General features: G+C 38.8%; 1 protein-coding gene across 5 annotated transcripts in view; it reads left to right on the top strand.

Moving 5' to 3' along the window:
* Positions 1 to 426: 426 nt before the first annotated feature.
* The window catches only part of LOC138850989 (FH1/FH2 domain-containing protein 3-like), a 44,131-nt gene continuing 21,827 nt past the window's right edge, over positions 427 to 22,730 (top strand). For 2 of the 5 annotated variants that reach the window (XR_011392986.1, XM_070092837.1), the window contains exons 1-2: positions 434 to 749; positions 22,395 to 22,580. Coding sequence is in view for 4 of the 5 variants with exons in the window: in XM_070092837.1 (XP_069948938.1) it covers positions 22,410 to 22,580 (171 nt within the window). In the remaining variant the exon portion in view is untranslated. Of the gene's footprint in view, positions 765 to 22,394; positions 22,581 to 22,730 lie in introns of all 5 variants that reach the window. The other 3 variants (XM_070092838.1, XM_070092836.1, XM_070092835.1) reach the window with 3 other exon arrangements.

Consider the following 22,730-nt stretch of genomic DNA (forward strand, 5'->3'; position numbering starts at 1 on the left):
ATGTACCTTGTTGTCAGGATATCCTTGATCCTGAGGATCCTCTACATGTACCTTTAATTTACTCCAAAACCCTCAACATGAACCTTGATCCTCAGGATGTTAGGAGTACTGTGATCCTGACACCTTAATATGACCTTGATATAATTAGGACCTTGATTCTGAGAATCATCTATGTGAACCTTGATATTGAAATACATTGACATGCACCAGAGGATCCTCTACAAGTACCTTGATGTAGTAATATGTCATTGATGTTAGCTAGGCCCGTATACCTTGTGCATGTACTTATACAAATGAAGATATTATTATTATTATTATTATTATTATTATTATTATTATTATTATTAGCAAGCTCTCTGCCCTTAAATCTTTAACGGTTTTGTTGGGCAGCCGGTTATTGAACTTAGGTTGTGTGTAGGTGTCTGGCTCTGCTGGGGGTTAGTTAGGTGCTCCACCTGATCTAATTAGGAACTTTTAGTTCCTGTTTCTATTAACTTAGGAACTTTTGTTCTTTTTCTTTCCTGGTTCAGCTTTGTGCAACAAATCTTGCTGGTGTGATCGACAAGTTTGGCTGGATGATACAGCTCACCTCTTACTCACCCTTATAAACCCAACAAAGACAAACATCTCCTTGGACTAAACAACATTTTTCCTGCCAAAAACACAACAATGGCGAGTAATTTCCTACAATACGGCAAGTTTGCTGCAGAATGCGAGTCTGGGCAGCCACATAATGTTCTTGATGGAAAGTAAGTGTCTGAAAGGCAAGTTTAAGGCCATTTCAAGTAGTGGCCAGTAATTATTTCTAATATGTACCCCTCAAGGAAGGCTTCTTGACGCTGGTGAGGGGCTCTTGATCTAGGGAATTGGATCTGTGCTCCAGTTGGATCTGTGCTCCAGTTGGATCTGTGCTCCAGTTGGATCTGTGCTCCAGTTCCCTGAATTAAGCCTGAATGCCTTCCATCCCCCCATAGGCGCTGTATAATCATACGGGTTTAGTGCTTCCCCCTTGATTATAATAATAATTCTAATATGTAATAATAATAATATTTTTATTTCTATAAGAACATGATACAGACCACAGCTGACATCAGTAACATGATACAGACCACAGCTGACATCAGTGACATGATACAGACCACAGCTGACATCAGTGACATGATACAGACCACAGCTGACATCAGTGACATGATACAGACCACAGCTGACATCAGTGACATGATACAGACCACAGCTGACATCAGTGACATGATACAGACCACAGCTGACATCAGTGACATGATACAGACCACAGCTGACATCAGTGACATGATACAGACCACAGCTGACATCAGTGACATGATACAGACCACAGCTGACATCAGTGACATGATACAGACCACAGCTGACATCAGTGACATGATACAGACCACAGCTGACATCAGTGACATGATACAGACCACAGCTGACATCAGTGACATGATACAGACCACAGCTGACATCAGTGACATGCTGCTATATAGAAAGTCCCTTCTTATGCAGAGCATTTCCCGTAAATTAGCATGTGACCCACACCAGTTACCTAACACCCACAGTGTGGCCCACACCAATCAGCTAACACCCAGGGTATGACCCACACCAGTCACCTAACACCCACAGTGTGACCCACACCAGTCACCTAACACCCACAGTGTGGCCCACACCAATCAGCTAACACCCAGGGTATGACCCACACCAATCACCTAACACCCAGGGTGTGACCCACACCAATCAGCTAACACCAGGGTGTGACCCACACCAATCACCTAACAACCAGGGTGTGACCCACACCAATCACCTAACACCCAGGGTGTGACCCACACCAATCACCTAACACCCAGGGTATGACCCACACCAATCACCAAACACCCAGGATGTGACCCACACCAATCAGCTAACACCAGGGTGTGACCCACACCAGTCACCTAATACCCACAGTGTGGCCCACACCAGTCACCTAACACTCAGGGTGTGACCCACACCAATAAGCTAACACCCAGGGTATGACCCATACCAATCACCTAACACCTAGGGTGTGACCCACACCAATCCACTAATAACCAGAATGCAACCCACACCAGTCCATTAATAACCAGGATGTAACCAACGTCACTCCACTAACACCCAGCATGCGACCAACAACATTCACCTAACACCCAGGGTGCAACCCACACTAGTCCACTAATACCCAGGATTAAACCAAAATCAGCTCACTAATACCCAGGATCAAACCCAAATCAGCTCACTAATACCCAGGATGCGACCCACAATAGTCCACTAACACCCAGGTACCTATTTTACTGCTAGGTCAAACTGGACAGCAGGTGTCTTAAGGAAACACGTCCTAATGTTTCCAGCTATACCAGCGATCTACCCCCCAGGCCTTCAGTGTGTGAGGCCAATCAAGTGTGTTCTGAGAATTATAGAAAATGCTTTATACAAAATATTAAAGAACAAATATACAGTGCACTCTTACTTTCTTTTAAATTATTAATGTCAAACCATTATGGTGTTGATAGCAGTTGCCACCTGCTTCAATTTCTTATAATTTTGGTGCTTACTGCAAACTACTGTTCACACCAACCAACTGCCAATTTTCTACAGTAATCAACATAAAGAATTAGACATTCCCATATATGATTTGCAAAATACCCAACCAAGGTGTATGTATTGACATACACCTTGGTTGGGTATTTTGCATTTGTTATTCTGTAAAGCTTTTCTATGTTAATGTAATAACTGTTATTCTAACTATACAGTATATAATGAAAACAACCCAGTTCCATATAATAGCAGCCCAGCTTAAACAGCAGGTTAGGTTCCAGGGTACTGATATAAAAAAAAAAAAATTGCTGAAAAGTGAAACAGCCGTTTTCCACTTTCCAGTGAATGTAAAAGCTTGATAACATATTTACTATATCAATAGAACTAGGTGTAAAAAATGCATATACACCCTCTACTCATTTTGCGACATACTCGTTTACCAATGCCTCAAACTTAAGACAAGCTCTCTAACCAGTAGTCGTACCTAAATAATGTACAGTGCACCCTTGGTTATCGGCCGCTCCTGTTATTGGCCAACTCAGTGATCGGCCGGTTTTTCGGCTCCCGGTGATCGCCCATTACTTTGGTGATCAGCCCTTTCGGACGCGTCCGTCCACCGGCAGGGGCTGCTTGCGTGTCAGTTTGGCTGTCTTTCAGTGCGTGAGGAAGCCTCTGCTCATACATCCAAACATTTTGCTTTCTTTCCATTGTTTTTTTAGTGTTTTTTTGGCAGTGCAACTGCAAAATAAATAACCATGGCTCCAAAGAAAGTCCCTAGTAAAGTTCCTGTGGTCAAGAAAGTGAGAAATACCATGGAATTTAAGCATGAAGTGTAGCAGGCATGCAGAGAGTGTAGCAGGCATGCAGAGAGTGTAACAGGCATGCAGGAAGTGTAGCAGGCATGCAAGGAGTATAACAGGCATGCAAGGAGTGTAGCAGGCATGCAGGGAGTGTAACAGGCATGCAGGTAGTGTAGCAGGGATGCACGGAGTGTAACAGGCATGCAGGGAGTGTAGCAGACATGCAGGAAGTGTAGCAGGCATGCAGGAAGTGTAGCAGGCAGGCATGCAAGAAGTGTAACAAGCATGCATGGAGTATAACAGGCATGCAAGGAGTGTAGCAGGCATGCAGGGAGTGTAACAGGCATGCAGGTAGTGTAGCAGGCATGCATGCAAGGAGTGTAACAGGCATGCAGGGAGTGTAGCAGACATGCAGGAAGTGTAGCAGGCATGCAGGAAGTATAGCAGACATGCAGGAAGTGGGGCAGACATGAAGGAAGTGTAGCAGGCATGCAGGAAGTGTAGCAGGCATGCAGGAAGTGTAGCAGGCATTCCAGGAGCCAGCATGAGTCCTCAGCAAACGTATGTAATACTGATTTAATAGTTAAAAATATTATTTTTTGGTGAATATTTTTGTCTAGAACGGATTGATTGTAATTACTACATTAATTCTTATGGGAAATATTATTTCGGTTTTAGGCCGAGCTTCTGGAACGGATTACGGCCGATAACCAAGGGTCCACTGTATATTACAGCTGATTTCCTCTATTCTTTTTATTTCAATATACAGTACACTATTGTATAAGCAGTTAAAAATATGCCAGAAAGGTTATAAATGGTGCAAAGGTGACATTAAAACAATATCAAAGATGAGAAACACAAACTCACTACTATTATAGTATGCTCCTCACTTAGCGACGCATTCGTTTAACGATGTGGTACAGGTCTTCCATCATAAATCCGGCATCATTGGGATCTGTAGTGTGCTGGATTACTGAGTTTGCCAAATTATAGAGTGGTTAGGTTAGAATACACTTAATAAAATTAACCAACTTGACTTACACAGTTCATTGAACATCGGCAAAAATCGAACATTTCCGCTACTTTGAGCTCAATTTCAAGGTACTTTTCGTTATGAAAGCAATCAAAATCATGTCTATTTCTGTAATACACCTACCATCCGACTTACGACCAAGCTTGGTTCCGAACAACCGGTCGTAAGTCGAAATGGGCGTAAGTCGAACCTTTGAAAATTGCCGACATATTGGGAAGGGCATAAACTACCTACCTACATAATACTGTAATGTAATGTACAATCATTATTTCATTCTTTTTACCATAATTTACTTCTATTGTTGTATTTTAATTATTTATGTACTGTATATAATGTATACATGGTAGTGATATGTATTGTAAATTTTACATTGCATACAGTATCATATGTTACTATTATCTTTATGTATTGTCGACACAGTGGAATGGTAGAATACCACTGGTAGTGTCATCCTGCCAGAATGTTGTACGTATAACCTTTACCCTAAGTAAAGAGAAACAACTCTGGAACATGTGTAATATGTATCCGGCTGGCTGGGTGGCCGGGTCTGTGGTTGGCCGGGTGGGTGGCTGGCTGGCTGGATGGATGGGTGGGTGGCTGGATGGGTGGGTGGCCGGGTGGGTGGCTGGGTGGGTGGGTGGGTGAGTGGCTGGATGGGTGGGTGGGTGGCTGGATGATGGGTGGGTGAGCAGCTGAATGATGGGTGGGCGGCTGGATGATGGGTGGGTGAGCGGCTGGATGGGTGGGTGGGCGGCTGGATGGGTGGGTGGGTGGCTGGATGGGTGGGTGGGCAGCTGGATGGGTGGGTGGGCGGCTGGATGGGTGGCTGGATGGGTGGGTGGGCGGCTGGATGGGTGGGTGGGTGGCTGGATGGGTGGGTAGTTGGCTGACCAAATGTGGTTGTCTCTCTGTATCTCTCTCTCACTGGTACACGTAAGTCAAGTTATCATACATATTATAAATTACCTAGGATAACCCAAAAAATCCAGACAAAGTGCTATACAGTGGATCTGTGCTCCAATGCCCTAAATTAATAATATTAATAATCATTATTATTACAATAATACATATGTACTAATATTAATATTATTATTATTAACCCTTTGAGGGTCGACAGGCCCTCTCCGAAACTCGTTCTCAGGGTCGGCCAAATTTCAAAAAAAAAAAAAAAAATTTTTCTTATGAAAAAATAGAGTTTTTTTTTTCTAAACATTATAGGCTAAACAAAAAAATTTTACCGTCAATACTTACCGAGATATGGAGGCGTGAAGTTTGCCAAAATTGAACAACATCTGATAACAAATCCGACTGCCATCACCCGGTATTTTTCTATTCAAATTCAAAGTTTATTCTCTATAAAGATTACAATGTTGAATTTACAGAATTTGGTTGTGTGGTTTACATGTAGTTAAATAATGATTACAGAGTGTACCACTAGAACACCTAGCATGGCTAGGCATTTCGGGCAGACTTAGTTTAATTCTTTATTTTAAAATATTACAAATTATGAGGTAAGTTGGTATTATGGCTAAGTGACTAAATACTAGTTTGTGTATTTACTTTTTTATGTACTATTTTCAATTATTTTTCAATTTTTCTTTTTCTGAGTAACTTTTATGGCCTCTGAGGCCAACATGATCAGTATTTTGTAAGTTATTTCTTTTTCAATACTACACAATAAGGGCGTAAACACTGTTGTCATTATTTTGTTTATAGAAAATATTTACACAAACAAACGATATGAAATGTTGTTTATTACTATTTTTCTATATTTTATATACACATACAGGTCTCCCTCAACATTCACGTTTTCAACTTTCACGGGCTTCACACATTCGCGAATTCCCAACCGCCAAATTCCCAGCCACCAAATTCCCAGCCGCCAAATCATATTTAAGTTTCCCGCCACCTGCGAGTCCCTACTACCCTCCCTCCGACCCCCGCAACTGGCAGCCAGCCCTCCCACCACTCAGTGTGGTGAGTGTTTTGTTTGTTCATTATTTGCTATTAAACTACAGTATAAATAATGTAAACCCATTCATGACTGCATATTGGAATGGCTATTCGGACAGGTATTAGATGGTGACATCATGTGTTTACTCTTGAACACTGCAAAGAATTAAACATTTCTGCTACAGCTAATAATAACAATAGTAATAATAATAATAATAATAATAATAATAATAATAATAATAATAATAATAATAATAATAATAATAATAATAATAATAATAATAAATATGATATAATTGAAGAAGGAAATTGTACAAAAATACGAGGGAGTGGTTGACACATCGTCAGTGTGACTGTGTTTATGCTGGAGTAAACATTAGTCTCCCTGCTCTTCCAAACATTTCACAATAATTCATTGTGTTTGGTGCTTGTAGATAAGTGTCATGCCCCTATGGTTAACCTTTCTTTAATATTACATTGCGGTTATTTCCTTTAATAGCTAAATTGGAAATGAACGTCCTTGTATTATTAAGGCTAATTCTTATTAACAATTATTATAATTTATGTAACATGGCCATAAGTTTTATTGGAGGTATAGTAACCTGCCTGCCGCCCGGTGTGCCGGTGTATGGTTAGCTGTGATGTTCGATGGTTATACCCCCCTTCCCCCCCCTTTATGTTCAACTACTCTACTGAGTGTTGGTGAGTCACGTCACATGACCCACTTGACCTGTATGCTCAAGGTTGAGGGACGAGCAGTGAACAAGTAGCAGCCAACGAGAACACTCCTGCTCGTCTCTGGTAACTGGCCAAAGTTTATAATCCGGCCTGGACATATTCTGTTTTATTCTGACTACTTCCACTACGCATTCTCTGCATTATATTCACACCACACATTGCCCTCAGACATGACATCTCCACTGCCTCCAGCCTTCTTCTCGCTGCAATATATCACCCATGCTTCACACCCATATAAGAGCATTGGTAAAACTATACTCTCATACATTCCTCTCTTTGCCTCCAAGGACAAAGTTCTTTGTCTCCACAGACTCCTAAGTGCACCACTCACCCTTTTCCCCTCATCAGTTCTATGATTCACCTCATCTTTCATAGACCCATCCGCTGACACGTCCACTCCCAAATATCTGAATACATTCACCTCCTCCATACTCTCTCCCTTCAATCTGATATCCAATCTTTCATCACCTAATCTTTTTGTTATCCTCATAACCTTATTCTTTCCTGTATTCACTTTTAATTTTCTTTTGCACACCCTACCAAATTCATCCACCAATCTCTGCAACTTCTCTTCAGAATCTCCCAAGAGCACAGTGTCATCAGCAAAGAGCAACTGTGACAACTCCCACTTTATGTGTGATTCTTTATCTTTTAACTCCACGCCTCTTGCCAAGACCCTCGCATTTACTTCTCTTACAAGCCCATCTATAAATATATTAAACAACCATGGTGACATCATACATCCTTGTCTAAGGCCTACTTTTACTGGGAAATAATTTCCCTATTTCCTACATACTCTAACTTGAGCCTCACTATCCTCGTAAAAACTCTTCACTGCTTTCAGTAACCTACCTCCTACACCATACACCTGCAACATCTGCCACATTGCCCCCCTATCCACCCTGTCATACGCCTTTTCCAAATCCATAAATGCCACAAAGACCTCTTTAGCCTTATCTCAATACTGTTCACTTATATGTTTCACTGTAAACACCTGGTCCACACACCCCTACCTTTCCTAAAGCCTCCTTGTTCATCTGCTATCCTATTCTCCGTCTTACTCTTAATTTATTTATTTATTTATTTATTTATTTATTTATTTATAATTTGAGCACACTTACAGAGGTACAAAAAAATACAGATAAGAGCAGCATGCCAAAGCCACTTATACTATGCATAGCATTACGGGCTGGCTTAAAATTAACTTAAGATTAACTAAGCAATGATGAAATCAGTGAAAAACATTAATGTAAACTGATTACTATAAAGCACAAGTGAGTATTACAAAGACAGGTCATATGGTTGCATGCATTGTTGTGAATTCAGTAGAATGGAGTATTCTGTTAGGTAGTGAATTTAAAAAATAATAAAGTTAGATTGGGTTTTAGGTTTAACATTTATGTGATATAATTGTGAGAAACATTTAAGATATACAATTTATAAGGTTCAGTTATTCAGTATTTATTTGGTTTTGGGTGAGTAAGTGATCTTTGAGAAGAGACTTGAATTTATAAACAGGTAGTGTTTCTTTTATATTTACAGGTAATGAATTCCAGATTTTAGGGCCTTTTATGTGCATTGAGTTTTTGCAAAGCGTGAGATGGACACGAGGAATATCAAAGAGTGATCTGTGCCTTGTGTTATGGTCATGTGTTCTGTTGAGGTTGGCAAGGAGATGTTTGAGGGGAGGGTTAATATCAGAGTTGAGTGTTCTATGTATGTAATAGGTGCAGTAATAAGTATGGATGTTTTGTATGGTGAGTAGGTTGAGTGTATTGAATATTGGTGGAGTGTGCTGCCTGTAGTGAGAATTTGTTATCATTCTAACTGCAGCCTTTTGTTGGGTAATTAGTGGTCTGAGATGGTTACTTGTTGTTGAGCCCCATGCACAAATTCCATAGGTGAGATAGGGGTAAATAAGAGAGTGATATAGGGCCAGGAGGGCTGACTGTGGAGCATAGTACCGTATCTTCGATAGTATGCCTACAGTCTTGGAAATTTTCTTAGAAATTTGTTGTATATGTGTATGAAATTTGAGTCTATTATCAAGGTGGATTCCTAAGAATTTTCCCTCTGTTAGCTTTGTGATAGGTGATCCGTTTATCATTATGTTAAGAGGGACATCTGTAGCTCTGTTACCAAACTGAATGAAGTAGGTTTTGTCAATGTTTAGTGTAAGTTTGTTAGTACTCATCCAGGTAGATATTTTCTGTAATTCGGTATTTACAGTATTGGCTAGCGTGACTGGGCTCGGGTGGGAGAAGACGTATGTTGTGTCATCAGCAAATAGTGTGGGTTTGAGTAATTGAGAAGCATTTGGTAGGTCATTTATGTATAGGAGAAAGAGAAGAGGGCCAAGGACACTTCCCTGTGGGACACCAACTGTAATTGGTTGTGCAGAAGAGTTTGCCCCATTTGCGTACACATATTGGCTTCTGTTGCTGAGGTATGACTTGAGGTAGTTGAGGGAGTGCCCTCTTATACCATAGTGTGATAATTTTACGTGGAGCAAGTCATGGTCAACTGTATCAAAAGCTTTACGTAAGTCAATGAAGATCCCCAGTGGGACTTCTTTTTTCTCTATTGCAGTGTATATATGTTCTAGCATGTGTATAATAGCATCATTAGTATTTTTATTAGGCCTGAATCCAAATTGGCAGGGGTTGAGTATGTTTTGGGAGATAAGGTAGGAGTAGATTCGTTTATGAATTAATTTTTCGAAGATTTTTGAGAGAGGGTGTAAGTTGGATATTGGCCTATAGTTATTCAACTCTGTTTGGTCTCCTCCTTTGTGGATCGGGGTGACCCTTGCTATTTTGAGTACTGTAGGGAAGGTGGAGGATTCAATGGATTTGTTAAAGAGTGTTGCAATGATTGGTGATAGCACTTGTGACACTTTTTTGTATATAAAGGGTGGTAAGGTATTTAAATCTCCTGCCTTGTTTTTTAGTGCGTTGATAATAAGGGAGACTTCGTATGGGTTAGTCGGAGCTAGGAACAGTGTGTTCGGGTAGTTGCCGGTGAGGTAGTCATTTGGTGGGGTATCTGAGCTTGGGATTTTATTGGCAAGGTTTTGTCCTATAGTGGAGAAGAAATCATTGAGTCTGTTTGCTGTTTCTGTTGGTGGGAGTTGGGGTTCATCTGATTTTGCTAATTTTATTTCGCTATTTCGTGATATCTTTTTTGTTCCCAGAATTTCTGATAGGGTTTTCCAGGTCTTTTTTATATCACCTCGTAAGTTGGATAATCTGTTCTCATAATACAATTTTTTTGCCCTTCTTATCAGGCTGGTTAGGATTGACGAGTAACGTTTTGTTTGGTCTCTGGTTATGTGACCCATTCTGTACTGTTTTTCATATTGGTGTTTTGTATTTATGGATTTGAGAATGCTGGGTGTTAGCCAGGGACTGTTCAGTCTCTTAGCTGTCATCTGCTTAGTTTTTTTAGGGCAGTGCTTGTTATAGAGGTATTGAGTCTTTTTTAGAAAATTATTAATACATTCGTCAATATCTGTATTGATTTCTAGCTCAGTGTGCCAATCAATGTTTGCTAATGCTGTTGTGAAGTTATTAATGGCTGCCTCATTGTGAAGTCTGAAGGTGACTTTAGTAGTGTCTTGGGGTAATTTACCAAGAGTTGTTATGAGGAAAGTAGGGTAGTGGTCTGTGGTATTATCTGTAATTATGCCTGATTTTAAAGGGGATATGGTGTTGGTCCAGATGTGGTCAAGTAGGGAAACACTAGTCTCTGTAACTCTTGTAGGTTTTGTTACTGTTGGTAGCAACATACAGTTACTCATTGTGTTTGTGAATTCAGTAACGTGTGGGTCCTGGTCTTGCAGGAGATTTATATTGAAGTCACCTGAGAGTAGTAAGTGATCTTTGTTCATGCGTGCATCAGTTATCATACTTCCTAGGTTTTGACTAAATTGGCTAATGTTTGACTGTGGAACTCTGTAGATGTTTATCAATGTGAGAGGTTTTCGTAGGTATTTGGATTTGAATTTGGCTATTATATATTCCCCATGTTCATCTCTTGTGCAAGTATTAGTGATACATTCTAGTTGGTCTGAGTAGTATATGGCTGTGCCACCCCCTTGTTGGTCTGGCCTACAGTTGTGTATGATACACTTTACCAGGTATACTCAACAGACTTATCCCCCTATAATTTTTGCACTCTCTTTTGTCCCCTTTGCCTTTATACAAAGGAACTGTGCATACTAGGTAAACTCCAGGATACTCTCTGCCAATCCCTAGGTACCTTACCCTCTTCCATACATTTATTAAATAATTGCACCAACCACTCCAAAACTATATCCCCACCTGCTTTTAACATTTCTATCTTTATCCCATCAATCCCGGCTGCCTTACCCCCTTTCATTTTACCTACTGCCTCACGAACTACCCCCACACTCACAACTGGCTCTTCCTCACTCCTACAAGATGTTATTCCTCCTTGCCCTATACACGAAATCACTGCTTCCCTATCTTCATCAACATTTAACAAGTCCTCAAAATATTCCCTCCATCTTCCCAATACCTCTAACTCTCCATTTAATAACTCTCCTCTCCTATTTTTAACTGACAAATCCATTTGTTCTCTAGGCTTCCTTAACTTGTTAATCTCACTCCAAAACTTTTTCTTATTTTCAACAAAATTTGTTGATAACATCTCACCCACTCTCTCATTTGCTCTCTTTTTACATTGCTTCACCACTCTCTTAACCTCTCTCTTTTTCTCCATATACTCTTCCCTCCTTGCATCACTTCTACTTTGTAAAAACTTCTCATATGCTAACTTTTTCTCCCTTACTACTCTCTTTACATCATCATTCCACCAATCGCTCCTCTTCCCTCCCGCACCCACTTTCCTGTAACCTCAAACTTCTGCTGAACACTCTAACACTACATTTTTAAACTTACCCCATACCTCTTCGACCCCATTGCCTATGCTCTCATTAGCCCATCTATCCTCCAATAGCTGTTTATATCTTACTCTAACTGCCTCCTCTTTTAGTTTATAAACCTTCACCTCTCTCTTCCCTGATGCTTCTATTCTCCTTGTATCCCATCTACCTTTTACTCTCAGTGTAGCTACAACTAGAAAGTGATCTGATATATCTGTGGCCCCTCTATAAACATGTACATCCTGAAGTCTACTCAACAGTCTTTTATCTACCAATACATAATCCAACAAACTACTGTCATTTCGCCCTACATCATATCTTGTATACTTATTTATCCTATTATTATATTGTATTATTATTCTTGTAATTATTTTATTATTATTATTATTATTATTATTATTATTATTATTATTATTATTAGTTTAAGGAACTGAAGCACAGATTCAGTTCCCTAGATCAAGAGCCCTTAACCATGTATGCACTACTACTACTAATAATATATTTGGACATGATACATAGTTGTACAAGTAATTATAGTAGTTGGGTGTATAAAAGCACGTTGTATGTAGAACATTATGGGCAGCTTAAAATTAACTTAAAATTAACTAAGCAATGATAGGTTAAGTGGTAAAAATTACCAACAATAATAATAATAATAATAATAATAATAATAATAATAATAATAATAATAATAATACAATATAATAGTAATAATAATGATAGTGGCTTTCTTTGTTCCAATTTTATTATATGTAAACATTGTAACCTTTGCAAATAAATAAATATTTTATTTATTTATTTATTTATTTATTTAACCCATTGACTGTTGCAACCCCAAATCCTGAGGTGTCTCCTGGTGTCGCAAAATATTTGAAAAAAAAAAAAAATCTTATGAAATGATAGAGAATCTTTCCCCAATGGTAATGACACCAAAAGTACGAAATTTGATGGAAAATTTATGGAATTACGCTCATGGGAAGTTAGCGACCTCGGCGATATTTACGAATCGGCGATTTCGCCCACTTTGAGCCCTATTTTCGGCTAATTCCATTGTTCCAGTCGACCAAACTCATAGCTATTTCTTTAGAATTCCATTTGTATTATCGATTGGGTACAAGAAACTGCCCATTTACTGATTTCAACTACCCAATAAAGTGGTCAGAAATTGGCAATTTGCCCAATTTCATGCAAATTAAAAAATATGCCAATTTCAAAATAGGGTCCAAAATGAACAATGCAGACATTTCTGGCTCTAAAATAACATTTTCTTTGTTCATCAGTCACATCTCCGGGCCCCTCTGATAATACTCTTGCTTTCTATTTTGAATTTTTACTCAAAAAATAGAAGATTTACTGTTATGCAGACTACTGCAATATTGTAATAATTGTATAAATAATGTCAACCCATTCATGACTGCATATTAGAGTGGCTACTTGGACATTTATTGGACAATGACGTCATTTGTTTACTCTTGAACATCGGCAAAAATAAAACATTACCTCTACTTTGAGCTCCATTTCAAGGTCCTTTTCATAGTAAAACCAATCAAGATCTTCTCTATTTCTATAATATGTTTTCCATTCTATCAAATGTGACTACAAAAACGAGAATATAACCATAAAAACTATATGAAAATACACCTCAAAGTTGGCGTTTTAATCCAAAAACACGGTCAGAATTTTTTTTCTCATTATGCACTGCGTGCTGCAGGATTTTTTTTATACAGTGTACACTGACCACACACACCCATTCTCTCACATATGGGCCTACCAGCTTTCTCCTGCTTAATTTGAAGCTGCTAGAATTTTTGAGTATATATACGTCAAACACATTGGCTTGTAAGATGTAAACATTCGACCGAAACAGTCAAAGGGTTAAGGAACCTCCCTTGAGGGAGAAGAATGCATCCTGAAATTTCGTTCATATCCAGAAGTAAAAAATTGACCAAATGAGTGTGTAATACGTGGGATGAACTTGCATCCTATTTTGAATATCGCTTGGAGATATTTAGGACATTTAAAGTAAATGTAAATGACTAGAAGTCATCTGTTGGCCATTTTAGTATAACTTTGTTGGGCCATGACGTAGGTAGTGGCAAGAAAATTTGCCCAAGTTTTTGTTATTGAAAATTACCCATTTGCTCTTGATAAAAAGTTGCTACAAAGATTGTGGATTTGAAGAGGCTTTAAGTATGTTAAATATCTATATCATCTTTAACCCTTTTGGGGTTTCGGCCGTACTAGTACGTCTTACACGCAGGGGTTTTTGACGTACTAGTACGCATAAATTCTAGCGCCATCAGATCTAGTGAGAGAAAGCTGGTAGGCCTACATGTGAAAGAATGGGTCTATGTGGTCAGTGTGCACAGTATAAAAAAAATCCTGCAGCACACAGTGCGTAATGAGAAAAAAAAACTTTGACCGTGTTTTTGGATTAAAACAGCGACTTTGCATTGTATTTTCGTATGGTATTTATTGTTGTATTCTAGTTTTCCTGGTCTCATTTTATAGAATGGAAGACATATTACAGAAATTGAGATGATTTTGACTGATTTTACAATGAAAAGTACCTTGAAACTGAGCTCAAAGTAGCAGAAATGTTCGATTTTTACCAAAGATCAAAAGTAAACAAATCATGCCAAGCGTCCAATACACGTCAACTGGTGAGTCTAATATTCTTTCACAAGTGCGCTGATATTATTTATACCATTTCTACACTAATGCAGTAGTCTGCATAACAGCAAATCTTCTATTTTTTGTGAGAATAAAAATTCAAAGTGGAAAGCAAAAGAATGTAAGAGAGGCGTGGGAACATGACTAATGAACAGAGGAAATGTTATTTTAGTGCCAGGAATGTCTTTCTTGTTTATTCTGGACTCTATTCGGAAATTGGCATCTTTTGAAATTTGTGTGAAATTGGCAAAATTGCTAAATTCTGACCACTGTATTGGATAGTTGAAATCGGTAAATGGGTGGTTTCTTGTACTCATTCGATAGAAAAAATGTAGTTCTAGTGAAATAGTTATGATTTTTGTCGACTAGTACACTGGAATTGGCCGAAAATAGGGCTCAAAGTGGGCAAAATCGCCAATGCGTAAACATCGTTGAGACCGCTAACTTCACGAGAGCATATTTCCGTAAGTTTTCCATCAAATTTCATACTTTTGGTGTCATTATGATCAGGAAAAGATTCTCTATCTTTTCACAAGAAAAAATATTTTTTTTTTTTTTAAATTTGGCTGACCCTGAGAACAAGTCTCTGAGAGGACCTACCGACCCCCAAAGGATTAAATCTAAATTTATCCAGTTTTAATGCATTCTTTCAAGTCATTTCTTGAAAGGATAGCCTCTATTTATCTGGTTTATTTATGTCCATCTTCTACTTATAAGAAGTTTGTGTAGGAGCCATACTAACCCTTAACAACAACAACAAACATGGCCCCATGGCCAGGCTGCCAAAGCTCTCGCTTCACACACAGAGGGCCTGAGTTTGATTCTCGGTGAGGTAGAAACATTTTGACGCATTTCCTTACACCTGTTGTCCTGTTCACCTAGCAGCAAGTGGGTACCCGGGTGTTAGTTGACTGGTGTGCATCGCATCCTGGGGGACAAGATTGAGGCTCCCAATGGAAATAAGACACACAGTCCTCGATGACATTCTGCCTTTCTTGGGTTATCCTGGGTGGCTAACTCTGTGGGGTTAAAAATTCGAACAAAATCTTATCTTAAGCACCACTGAAAACCTATGTGAGTATTTATCAAATAGTTTCATAAATTCTTGCATACGTATAGTGGAGGTGCTATAATTAGATGCTATCTGTGCTATTCAACTTTATTCAAGCTTGTTAGCTGCTTTATGATAGTTTCCTCAACTTGTATAAGTTTATTTAAGTACACATAGAGTAAATTACCCAAGATAACCCATAACAGTGAATTATTTTCATTAGGGTTCTTCATTTCCACTTTGGTGAACCATCACAATTGTATTAGATATTGACTTCATTTAATTGTTTCCGAGGTAAGCTGTCAACTTTGTCATACTCTTGGAGGCCTATCTGAGGGGACAATCAACAACATTAACTGTAATTCCTGAATTATTGTATATCTGACCTTGTAGGTCAGATATGTAGCAATACTTTCCTTGCCTGTTTTATTCAGGGTCTTATGTCATTTTCTGTTATGGTCTTGACCCTTGGCCATTGGCAGATGCTTCAGACATTTAGCTTGTATATGAGTAGTACGACAAGAGTGCGAATTTTCACTTTGTCTGGCATTGGGGTGACAACAGGCAGTCCTCATTTTTTATAGTATAATGCATGTTTGCTTGGTTTCTGCAATTGGTTTGACATTATGGATCTCCACATATGTTAGTACAGTGGACCCCCGGTTAACGATATTTTTTCACTCCAGAAGTATGTTCAGGTGCCAGTACTGACCGAATTTGTTCCCATAAGAAATATTGTGAAGTAGATTAGTCCATTTCAGACCCCCAAACATACACGTACAAACGCACTTACATAAATACACTTACATAATTGGTCGCATTCGGAGGTAATCGTTATGCGGGGGTCCACTGTATTGTGTGTGTCTTTGCTATGCCATCACAGGGATGCTACAATACCTCAGTATCCTACATTTATTTTGCCTGAATGCTTTGTTATAATGAAACCATACCCTAAGATATTTTAAGTTTAAATTATTGTATTACAAGTTTTAATGTTCCAGCTTAAATTGAAGATCTACTAGTGCATGTAGAGATGGGCTAGTGTGCTGTATATGTGGTTGTCTAACTTCCTATTACATAATTAATAAAGTTATGCTCATAAAATTTGCAATGTATGTTACTGGAGCAGATGGACTTTGTCATTCAGAGTAATAGTGAACAAAACATAAACCAGCATTAGTAAAGTGGACAGTTCTGGCACATTTCTCATCCTCATAGCATACATGTATAAAAAATATTAGCAACAGTTTTGTATCATTTGCAGACAGTAAATCTTAAAGTTGGCAGTAGAGAATAGCATGTACAGTAGTGACAAATTCCAATATTAGTCATATTCATTGCACATTCCATATCTTTGCTTTGTTTTAAATATTTTACCTAGTTTATTGTCTAGATTAAAATGCAGTTTGCTTGATCCTGGCATTGAATGCAACATACATAACATATCAAGCACCTTGTATTTTTTTTTTTGTAAATGCATCTCTCGTGATTCTTAAAATAACCAAGTTAATGTAGTACTGTACTCTCATACAGCCAAGCATCACTATTGTGAACTGGTCATGGATGTAGGCAAACACCCACGTAAGGCCAAATTAAGGAGAGGCGAACTGATCCAGCATCTTGGTGTGCTCGCATGCAAGGCCCCTCAACAACAGAGCCAAATTATTTATTTATTTTATTTATTATAAAGGACCCCAATGGAAATAAGTCACTCTGTCTGACTTTTTTGGATTATCCCAGGTTCTCTACACATATGCTGCTATGTATGATAATTCTATGTAACTGTATTTGTGTATACCTGAATAAACTTACTTACTTTATTTATTTTATGTCTTTGCAAACAGTACATTGAGATTTTATATTTACAATAGTGGGTTGCAATGCAAAGAGATCCTCTATTATGCCTAGGCATTATGGGCCAACTTAACATTATTGGCTTACAGACTACTTAATACTAAGGATTTTATCATAGTTGTACAGTAGGACAGTAATTATTTCATAGTTGAACAGTAGACTATTAATTATAAGTGAATTAAATTTGTATAAGACAAAGGATATATTCATATAGTCTAAAATGCTTATTGTGAAAAACAATGGTTCAGTTATATTCCTGTCAACAATGGATAAGAGGTTCAAAGTGATTGTTGAAGTTATGATGTGGGAGTACATAGGTGAGTATGTGTGTATTGAATATTTAGCATTTAGTCTAGGGTGATTAAGTGGCTTTTGAGAAGAGTCTTAAACTGATTTTCAGACTGGGTTACTTTAATATATTCTAGTAATGAATTCCATATTTTAGGGCCCTTTATGTGCATAGAGTTTTTACATAGTGTGATATGGACACGAGGTATATCAAAAAGAGATCTGTGTCTTGTGTTGTGGTCATGTGTCCTGTTTAAGTTGGCGAGGAGAAGTTTGAGTGGAGGGTTTATATTTGCATGTATTGTTCTGTGTATGTAGTAGGCACATGAATAAGTATGGATGTTCTTAATGGTGAGCAGATTCAGACCTTTGAAAATTGGTGGAGTATGCTGGCGGGAGTGAGAATTCGTTATCATTCTTACTGCTGCCTTTTGCTGGGTTATGAGGGGTTTTAGGTGATTGGATGTTGTTGATCCCCATGCACAAATTCCATATGTAAGATAAGGGTACATGAGTGTATGGTACAGTGCCAGGAGAGCTGATTGTGGAACATAGTACCTTATCTTTGATAGTATGCCTACAGTCTTGGAGATTTTCTTGGTGATTTGTTGTATGTGTGTCCGGAACTTAAGGCTATTGTCAAGGTGGATACCTAGGAATTTTCCTTCTGTGAGTCTTGTGGCAATGATCCATTTATCGTTATGTTAATCGGATCATTTGCAGCTTTGTTTCCAAACTGAATGAAATAGGTTTTATCGGTATTCAGGGTAAGTTTATTAGTCATCATCCAGGCAGATATTTTCCGCAATTCGGCATTGACTGTGTTTGCTAGTATGACTGTGTTTGGGTGGGAAAAAACATATGTAGTGTCATCTGCAAATAATATGGGTTTAAGTAGCTGTGATGCATTCGGTAGATCATTGATGTAGATGAGAAAGAGGAGTGGTCCAAGGACGCTTCCTTGTGGGACTCCTACTGTGATTGGTTGGGTGGAAGAGTTTGCATCATTTGCATACACATATTGAGTTCTGTTACTAAGGTATGATTTTAGGTAGTTGAGGGAGTGGCTTCTGATGCCTTAGTGCGTTAATTTGGAGTACAGCAGTTCATGGTCGACTGTATCGAAAGCTTTACGTAAATCAATGAAAATGCCCAGTGGGACTTCTTTCTTTTCGAGTGCGGTGTATATTAGTTCTAGCATGTGTATGATAGCATCATTCGTGCTTTTATTATCCCTGAATCCAATCTGACAAGGGTTTAATATGTTGTGTGAAACAAGGTAGGAATAGATCCGTCTATGAATTAATTTTTCAAAGATTTTAGAGAGCAGTGGTAAGTTAGATATTGGTCTATAGTTATTCAAGTCAGCTTGGTCACCTCCTTTGTGGATCGGAGTGACCCTCGCTATTTTGAGGATTGTTGGGAAGGTAGCTGATTCAATGGATTTGTTAAAGAGCGTTGCAATAATTGGTAACAATACTTGAGAAGCTTTTTTGTGCATAAAAGCAGGCAAGCTGTTTATGTCTCCTGCCTTGTTTTTAAGGGTGCTTATGATGAGCGTAAATTCTATGGGGTTGGTTGGAGCTAGGAATAGCGTATTTGGGTAGGTACCTATAAGGTAGTCTGATGGACGGGTGTTTATGCTTGCTTCGCTAGATTTTTACCTATGGTGGAGAAGAAAACGTTGTGTCTGTTTGCTGTTTCAGTAGGTGTGAGTGGGGGTTCATCTGATTTTGTTAGTTTGATTGTTTTGTTTTTGGATAACTTTTTATTTCCAAGAATTGCAGATAGAGTTTTCCATGTATTTTTCATATCACCTTTGATGTTATGCAATCTATTTTAATACATAATACAATTTTTTAGATCTTCTTATCAGGCTGGTAAGTGCTGACGAGTAACGTTTAGACTGTTCTCTAGTTATTTGACCCATTCTATACTGTTTTTCATATTTGTGCTTTGTGTTAATGGATTTGAGGATGCTTGGTGTTAGCCAGGGATTATTCAGTCTCTTTGCTGTGATCTGTTTAGTTTTTTTGAGGCAATGTTTGTTATAGAGGCTTTGGGTTTCTTTTAGAAAATTATTTATACATTCATTCATATCTGTATATGTTTCGAGCTCATTTTGCCAATTGATGTTATTCATAGCTGCTATAAAGTTGTTTACTGCTGTCTCGTTATGTAGTCCGTAGGTTACTTTAGTGATGTCTTGTGGCAGTTTGCCCAGGACATGTCTATGAGGAGTCAGTTAAAATATTGATAATATTTCACCCATTCTCTCATTTGCTCTCTTTTTACATTGCTTCACCACTCTCTTAACTTTTCTTTTTCTTTCCATATACTCCTACCTCCTTGCATCACTTCTACTTTGTAAAAACTCCTCTTATGCTTACTTTTTCTCTCTTACTACTCTCTCTACATCATCATTCCACCAATAGCTCTTCTTTCCTCCCACATCCACTTTCCTGTAACCACAAACTTCTGCTGAACACACTAACACTATATTCTTAAACTTGCCCCATACATCTTTTACCCCATTGCCTATACTCTCACTAGCCCATCTGTCCTCCAACAGTTGTTTATATCTTACCCTAACTGCCTCCTCCTTTAGTTTATAAACCTTCACCTCTCTCTTTCTTGCTGCTTCCATTTTCCTTGTATTCCATCTACCTTTTACTCTCACTGTACCTACAGCTAAAAAGTGATCTGATATAGCTGTGGCCCCTCTATAAACAAGTACATCCTGAAGTCTACCCATCAGTATTTTATTTATCAATATCTAGTCCAACAAACTACTATCATTATGCCCTATATCATATCTTGTATACTTCTTTACCCTCTTTTTCTTAAAATATGTGTTACCTATAACCAAGCCCCTTTCTATACAAATTTCAATCAAATGCCCCCATTATCATTTACACCTGGCACCCAAAGCTTACCTACCACACCCTCTCTAAATGCTTCTCCTACTTTAGCATTTAGGTCCCCTAAAGTACATGTACAAGGTATGCAGGCCTAGCTGACATCAATGACATACTACTATATAGAAAGCCACTTGTTATGCAGAGCATTTCAGGCAAATTAGGTCAGTTTTGTCCCAGGATCCAACCCATACCAGTTGACTAATGCCCAGGTACCCATTTTACTGATGGGTGAACATGGACAACCAGTGTAAGGAAACACACCCAATGTTTCAACCCTTGCCGGGAGTCAAACCCAGACCCCTCACCCTATGAAGTGAGAACTTTTGCCACCAGGCCACCGGCCACTCCATCTGTGGTCTTGTTTGTCCTTCACTAAGCTTCATGACTTTACACTTGGTGGGGTTAAACTCCAGGAGACATTTATCAAACTAGGCTTGCATTGCTGTTCCAATTAACAAAGTACTGTAGTTATATTAGTGATGTTCCAGCTAGCAAATGAATCACATTCCTGGTATTCCAGTTAATGAAGGAATTATTAATGAATTGGACTATATTTTCTTTGTTTAATACACCAGCCATCTCTCATCAAGGTAGTGGTGACTCACCACAACAAAGAGGAAGCACATTCACCATCATTCATGCTGTCACTGTCTTGCCAAAAGCATGCTGACACCACAGTTCAGATGAACCTTCCAACAACAACATCCTCGCACATTCTTTAGAGTGTAGTCACTCTAGAAGTACAGCAGGCATCTACACTATCCCCTGTGGGTTCTGTCCCAAGAAATATGTAGGCGAGACAGGCAGAGATCTTGCAGTCCGCCTGAATGAGCATCAAAATGCCTCTAACAGAGACGATGTAAGGTACGCCTGTGTCCTCCACAGAGACTCCACGGGGCATTTGATGAACTGGAATGAGGCACAACTCATTCTCACAGAACCAGACTTCAGACGCCGACGGTGCCTAGAAGCCTCACTAATCGCCGTCACCAACACTGTAGAACGCAACACTGGAAACTACAAAATTTCAAAAACATTGGCATACATGATACTTAAGCACCACAACCCAACAACACAGGAGTCACATGATTTCATTGTCTACCCGTCCTCATCCCAACATGACATTCCTCAGGTCATGTGCGTCACTCACATCTCACTCTCCGCCTATATATATAATGTCTTTCTACCTCTGTATGTTAGAAGTGATCAAGGTCCCAGGACCGAAACGTTTTCTAATAAATATGTCATAGTGTTTGCTTAAGTGTCTTTCTAAACCAATTTAACGATTTATTCTAGACTTTGTTAATAATAATTAGGCCTATTTTATTTCTATTGGTCATGAGATCCTGACTGAATAAGAGACACCTGGCTGTCTTGAAGAAGGCACTGGACAGGTACCTAAAGTCAGTACATGACCAGCCAATCTGTGGTGTGTATATCAGTCTATGTGTAGCCAGCAGTAACAGCCCACTTGATCAGGCCCTGATCCACCACGAGGCCTGGTCATAGACCAAACCATGGAGGCGTTGACCCCCGAAACCCTCTCCAGGTATACCCCAGAAGCTAAAAATGACATAGTGTTTTGTGCTGAATAACTTATTTTCTTATCTTGCAGAAATTATTGACTACAATGTTACCAACACCTGAAGAGAAGCACAAGATTCAAGAAGCCACCATTTGTAACCCATACCTTCCTCTTGGGTCGGCAGAACAGTTTTTTATGATGCTGTCGTCCATATCTGAACTTCCCGCCAGATTAAAACTCTGGATCTTTAAGCTAGACTATGAGAACATGCAGAAGGTAATAACAAACAGGGTAATTTTTCTCCATTTCATCAGAATTTACTTTGACATTTAGCTGATGACTGACATGGTTGCTCTGCCTGTATTGCTCTCTGAGACTTCCACCTTTATTGCAGAATTTTTTAACTGCATTTCCCCTTATTCCCCT

This window comes from Cherax quadricarinatus, chromosome 41 (assembly GCF_038502225.1).
Source record: "Cherax quadricarinatus isolate ZL_2023a chromosome 41, ASM3850222v1, whole genome shotgun sequence".
Taxonomy (NCBI): Eukaryota; Metazoa; Arthropoda; class Malacostraca; order Decapoda; family Parastacidae; genus Cherax; species Cherax quadricarinatus.